The sequence below is a fragment of the Trachurus japonicus genome, chromosome 14 (genome assembly GCF_045865225.1).
Source record: "Trachurus japonicus isolate A0001 chromosome 14, Traja_1.0".
Taxonomy (NCBI): domain Eukaryota; kingdom Metazoa; phylum Chordata; class Actinopteri; order Carangiformes; family Carangidae; genus Trachurus; species Trachurus japonicus.
This window is the reverse complement of record NC_140920.1, coordinates 461,774-468,441: the sequence shown is the minus strand read 5'-3', so window position 1 is coordinate 468,441 and position 6,668 is coordinate 461,774. Positions and strand designations below refer to the sequence as shown.

At 42.8% G+C, this 6,668-nt stretch overlaps 1 protein-coding gene across 1 annotated transcript; it reads right to left on the bottom strand.

Moving 5' to 3' along the window:
* Positions 1-2,375: 2,375 nt before the first annotated feature.
* Positions 2,376-5,616, bottom strand: msx2b (muscle segment homeobox 2b). The gene is made up of 2 exons (XM_085798907.1): positions 5,352-5,616; positions 2,376-2,803 (listed from the first exon to the last, which is right to left on the bottom strand). Exons 1-2 carry the CDS (start codon positions 5,614-5,616, stop codon positions 2,376-2,378), a joined length of 693 nt encoding a protein of 230 aa, XP_085655033.1.
* Between the last annotated feature and the right edge of the window lie 1,052 nt (positions 5,617-6,668).

Genomic DNA, 6,668 nt, shown 5'->3' with positions numbered 1-6,668 from the left:
GCTCCGTTCATGTCCAGAATAAATACAGATCTATCTGCTCTGTAAGAAGGAAACCAGTTGTTATTGCTGAGAGATAAAAAAAAAAAACATGAAGAACTGATGCTGTGTTAAAGGGATAGTTCAACATTTTGGCAAATTGGCCCTTAAATTGGCCATAATCCCTATAGTCATAGCAGTAGGTTCATCACCTTTAATTGTCGGTGCAAGCTGTTTTTAGAACGGCGGAGCAGAGCCGCAAGCTGCTCAGAGCTACGCTACGGAGGCTCATTATGGGATTTCTTGGTTTCCCTCATCAAACTCATCAAATACACAATCCAACAACTCCACAACGCTCTGGTGGACAAGTTGTGAGCTGCACATTCACCACGCTATGAGATAATAACACAACGTTACCACACAGAGTTGTTTTAGAGGGAAATACAGAGACTGTTGATGAAAAACTGTCCCTGAAGGCAACGTGCATCAGCGGTTTTACATGAATTTACCTCTATAAAGTATAAATAAAGTATTCTGAAACCAAGAAATCCCATAATGAGCCTCCTCTGTAGCGTAGCTCTGAGCAGCTCACGGCTCTGCTCCGCCGTTCTAAAAAAAACAGCTTGCATCAACAATTAAAGGTTAAACGAACCTACTGCAATGACTATAGGGATTATTATGGCAATGGGCCAATTTGCCAAAATGTTGAACTATCCCTTTAAACCTGCATTAGGCTGTTTTGTAGTTGTAGTTTTAAAGGCAGAGCTGCAGCCGGAGGAGCGAGAGGCGGAGCTTCAGATGTGATTGGTTTGGCCTGAGTGAGTTCCTGAAGCTCCGACTCAACGTCTGGAAGGAAGTGAAGGCTGCGTTCAACACGAGGCACAGAGGAGGAAGAGGAGGAAGAGGAGGGAGAGGAGGAAGAGGAGGAAGAGGAGGGAGAGGAGGAAGAGGAGGAAGAGGAGGAAGAGGAGGAAGAGGAGGAAGAGGAGAAGAGGAGGAAGAGGAGGGAGAGGAGGGAAAGAGAGGAAGAGGAGGGAGAGGAGGGAAAGAGAGGAAGAGGAGGAAGAGGAGGGAAAGAGAGGAAGAGGGGGAAGAGAGAAGAGGAGGAAGAGGAAGAAGAGAAGGCTGCGGTGACGAGTTCAAGTCTCATTGGAGAGTCTCATCGTTTAAAACCTCCACCAGAACCGGTCCCGTCTGGATCCTCTGGGAAGTTTCAAACACTCCCGGTTCAGAGGAAAAAATGTTCCCAAAACACTGATGAAGGTGAAACCTCCGAGTCGTCTGATTGGCCGACCACACCAACACGGGTACACTGCAAAAAAACTCTACATCTTTCCAAGAATATTTGTCTTATTTCTTGTCAAAATGTCTCATTTCTAGTCAAAACTAATCTCTTTCCACTTAAAATAAGACTCATCACCTAAAAATGAACTTGTTTTTAGATCATTTTCACTTGTTTCAAACTAATTTTCACTTGAAATAAGTAGAAAAATCTGCCAGTGAAAGTAAGTTTTTTGTGCTTGTAATAAGAAAGAAAAACTTGCTCCACTATCAGATTTTTCTACTTATTTTAAGTGAAAATCTGCTTGAAAGAAGTAAAAAGTGTCTAAAAACAAGCTGCTTTTAATGTGATGAGTCTGATTTTAAGTAGAATTTCAGCAGTCCTGTGAGGAAAACTGCAATTTCTTGTCGACCTCACACTGTGCGAGGGTAAACAGTGAGTTGTATCCATGGAGACTTGTGGAGCTCTAGACGTGACCAGCTGACAGAGTTGCTGCTACTGGTGCTATTTAGCATTTAGCATAGCCATTGTTGTTTTTCCAGTATGACATTTTCCAGCCTTGTGATTGGCTAAAATGGCCTTTCTGTTAGGAATGCTATCGCCACCTACTGCTTTGGCATGTGCACAAAAAAACTCTAACCAAGAATATTTGTCTTATTTCTAGTCCAAACTAATCTAATTGCACATAAAATAAGACTCATCACATAAAAAGCAGCTTGTTTTTAGACACTTTTTACTTCTTTCAAGCTGATTTTCACTTGAAATAAGTAGAAAAATCTGATAGTGGAGCAAGTTTTTCTTTCTTATTACAAACACAAAAAACTTAGTAAAAAAATGAGTTTGAAACAAGTGAAAATGATCTTAAAACAAGTTCATTTTTAGGTGATGAGTCTTATTTTAAGTGGAAAGAGATTAGTTTTGACTAAAATTGAGACATTTTGACAAAAATACGACAAATATTCTTGGAAAGATGTTGAGTTTTTGCAGTGTGAGCATGACATTGTTTGAGGTGGATTTTGCGGTTTCATGTGGACGGGATTCGAGTCCAGAAAAGTTTCAAGGTTTCAAAACCCCCGTGTGTTTGGTGTTTGGTGTGTAGAAGTGCAGTGTTCCCGTGTTAGGAGGAGAGGTGGAACAGGCTGTAGGCCAGGGGGCCGGCGTACAGCAGCGGGGGGAGGGGGGGGTGGCGCTGGAAGTACGAGTACGAGTGTCCGTACAGAGGCAGAGCAGACAGCGGTAACGTGAAGCCGCCGGGCCGCATCGCCGCCACGGCAACCGTCTTGGCGTCGACGGCGGCCATCTTGAGCTTCTCCAGCTCGGCCTCGTGCAGCCGCTTGGCCTTGGCCCGGCGGTTCTGGAACCAGATCTTCACCTGCGTCTCGGTGAGCGTCAGGGCGGAGGAGAAGTCGGCGCGCTCGGCGATGGACAGGTACTGCTTCTGGACGAACTTCCTCTCCAGCGCCAGCAGCTGCGTCGTGGTGAACGGCGTCCGAGGCTTCCGGTTGCTCTTGTGCTTCCTCAGCGGGCACGACGCTCCGGCTCGACCTGGGACACAAGAGACACGAGACACAAGACACAAGACACAAGACACAAGACACAAGACACGAGACACGGAGCGGTTAGATACACACTGCAAAAACTCAACATCTTACCAAGAATATTTGTCTTATTTCTAGTCAAAACAAATCTCATTCTACTTAAAATAAGACTCATCACATTAAAAAGTAGCTTGGTTTTAGACACTTTTTACTTCTTTCAAGCAGATTTTCACTTGAAATAAGTAGAAAAATCTGATAGTGGAGCAAGTTTTTCTTTCTTATTACAAGCACAAAAAACTTGCTTTCACTGGCAGATTTTTCTACTTATTTCAAGTGAAAATTAGTTTGAAACAAGTGAAAATGATCTAAAAACAAGTTAATTTTTAGGTTATGAGTCTTATTTTAAGTGGAAAGAGATTAGTTTTGACTAGAAATTAGACATTTTGACAAGAAATAATGGTGCGTTCCAGGCAGGCTTTTTAACCCGTAAGTCACGACTTCAAGTCACCAGTTACGAGTTTGTAGCGTTCCAGGCAAGTTACGAGTTACGAACTGGGAACTGGGAGTAGATCGATCTAGCACGAGTTCACAGGTGGGAAGTTACGAGTTTGACTGTACGTTCTAACGGGTAACCATAGGAACAGGTCGGAAAAATACGAGTTACGGGTTGCCTGGAACGCACCATAAGACAAATATTCTTGGAAAGATTTTGAGTTTTTGCAGTGCAGGAGTTAGACACAACACGTTAAACCTGAACTCTCCTCCTCTGTGTCTACACTGCAAAAACTAAAAAATCTTTCCAAGAATATTTGTCTTATTTCTTGTCAAAATGTCTCATTTCTAGTCAAAACTAAACTCTTTCCACTTAAAATAAGACTCATCACATAAAAATTTAAGTAAAGTGAAGTTAAGTATGCCTTTATTCATCCCACGACGGGGAAATTCGCAAAGTTACAGCAGCAGTACATACAAACAAACACACTCACACATGCCGTGCACACTGTGGTGGACTGGTAAAAAAATATAAATATGGATATTTATAAACTTAACTTGTTTTTAGATCATTTCACTTGTTTTGACCTGTTTTGACCTTTGACCTTCATCTTCCTACACAACACGTTAAACCTGAGCTCTCCTCCTCTGTGTCTCTACACTGCAAAAACTCTAAATCTTTCCAAGAATATTTGTCTTATTTCTTGTCAAAATCTCTTTCCACTTAAAATAAGACTCATCACCTAAAAATCAACTTGTTATTAGATCATTTTCACTTGTTTCAAACTAATTTTCAATTGAAATAAGTAGAAAAATCTGCCAGTGAAAGCAAGTTTTTTGAGCTTGTAATAAGAAAGAAAAACTTGCTCCACTATCAGATTTTTCTACTTATTTCAAGTGAAAATCTGCTTGAAAGAAGTAAAAAGTGTCTAAAAACAAGCTGCTTTTTATGTGATGAGTTTGTTTTGACTAGAAATAAGACAAATATTCTTGGTAAGAATAGAAGAGCAGGACGCTCCGGCTCGACCTGGGACCAGAGACACGGAGCGGTTGGATAAACAACTCTGATGAGGAGTTAGACCTTCATCTTCCTGCACAACACATTAAAGGGACAACCAGGAATTTGTATTTGGTTATAAAAAGTCTCATATTAATGTCAGGGTTCCTACACATTTGAAATTTCAAAATTCCATACTTTTTCCAGACCCTAATTTTCAGATTTCTCGGTAAAAAGAATTCAAATAATTTGTGACGTTTTAGTAAATAGATATGTATCATGTAAATAAATAATGCAATTAAAGGGATAGTTCACCCAAAATTCAAATTTCCCTCATTATCTCCTCCCCCTCATGTGGACTAAGGGCTGGGAGAAGTTTCAGAGTCCTCCGTGCCGGAGCTCACTATTCTTTGTCCAAAAAGACACACCAAAAAACATCCAAATACCTCCATAGTGCTCGTCTGTAATGTCCCTCTGGTATTGAAGCCCCGACATGAGAAATTGCGAGATTTGGACGGACCAGGAAGAGGAGCTTCAAGAAGCTTCCTCTACAAAACAAGTTTGAAATATAGACTTATTAAGTTTTTTTCGGGGACATTACATACGAGCAGCATGGAGGTATCTGGATGTTTTTTGGTGTGTCTTTTTGTTACGAAGACAGTTGGTATCCATTAGCAACCGTTATATGGACATGCACTGCTACGCCGAGACCCCCTGTAACTCAGAGAAGCCACGGAGGACTCTGAAACTTCTCCCAGCCCTTAGTCCACATGAGGGGGAGGAGATGATGAAAATATGAAAATATGATAATAAAATTTGAATTTTGGGTGAACTATTCTGAAAATCCGAAAGAATTAAGGTGGAACTCCTAAAAAAGAGTTCCTCCTTAACCTGTGACTATACTCCTCTCTGCTGCTGCCTTCAGGTCTCTGTTAAAACTCCGTTAAACACAGACTTCACAGCTGAATCTGGTCCTATAGAGGATCTAGAGGAGGATCGCTCTGCTGGTTCTAACCTCACAGTCTGACTAGCTACAGCTAGTACAGCTACTTGGGTCTGGACTCACGGGTCTGGGGGGGGAAGGAGCTGCTGCTGCTGCTGCTGCTGATCCATCTGGACCCGCTCTCCTCCTCCTCCTCCTCCTCCTCCTCCTCCGGCCCCCGGCTCCTCTCCGTCCTCCTCCCGGACATCAGCGCCTCCACGCTGAACGGGTGGAGGTGATGAAGATGCCTCCGCGGCTTCTCCTCCTCCTCCTCCTCCTCCTGCTCCCCGAGGGGGCTGCTGGAGCTCTCCATCTCCCCTCCAGAACCTGACCCTGATCCTGATCTCATCCGGACGAAACCCAAACAACACGAACCGGACAGAATCAAACCACAAAAAACGAAAAAAACAAACGAAAAAAACCCAAATACGCGTAAAAACCAAATACGCGTAAATTCCGTGCGCAGCTGCGAGGTGAGTCTAGTCCGGTTCAGGTGAGTCTAGTCCGGTTCAGGTGAGTCTGGACCAGGTGAGTCTGGCTCCGCAGCTCGGTCTCGGTGTGTTGTGGAGCTGTCAGAGTGTGTGTCTGTGTCTGTGTGTCAGTGTGTGTGTGCAGCATCACGGTGACACGGCTTCGCTCCGACCAATCACTGACGACCTGCGTGTTTACGAGTGGCTCATGGTGCCTTCAGGGACAGTCGGAAACAGGCAAGGCAAGGCAAGGCAATTTTATTTGTAGCATAGCCCGTTTTTACAAACAATATAGTTGTAGATGTAGATAGAGTTGTAGATGTATACAGATATATAGATAGGCTATAGATGTAGCCTAGATATAGTTGTAAATGTAGATGTAGACACAGATATATAGTATATAGATGTAGATGTAGTTGTAGATGTAGATACAGATATAGATGAGTTTAGAGTTTATTTATTCAGCACACATTTAAATGCAATGGTGCACGGAGGGAATGAAGCCGGTTGGCTTGTACAAGTTCCACCCCTGTAACAAATTACAACTAGAAAATTTCCTCTCGGGAAATTTTGAATGGGCCACGGGAGCTACTGCGGGTTGTGCCATCTCTGTCAACATGGGAATCAAACCCACGATCTTAAGGTCAAGACAGAGCTGATCAGACAGACACATGATCATCTTTCTATAAGCACTGATATGGAGGAGCTGTAACCACATTAGGTTACCTGTGTGTGTGTGTGTGTGTGTGTGTGTGTGTGTGTGTGTCTGTGTGTGTCTGTGTGTGTGTGTGTGACACCAACAAGGTTTAACTTTAAAACCAGATTAAATCATGGTTTAAGTTTAAATTCTGTTGCACGTTAACTGTGTTTTAATCACATGAAGGTGTGTGTGTGTGTGTTTGTGTGTGTGTGTGTGTGTGACTGTAATCAC

Excerpts from the sequence above, each read along its gene's own strand:
- msx2b (XM_085798907.1), bottom strand. The coding sequence starts at position 5,616 with ATGAGATCAGGATCAGGGTCAGGTTCTGGAGGGGAGATGGAGAGCTCC. Across the intron at positions 2,804-5,351 it reads CTCCTTCCCCCCCCAGACCC|GTCGAGCCGGAGCGTCGTGC; the intron begins GTGAGTCCAGAC and ends CTTGTGTCCCAG.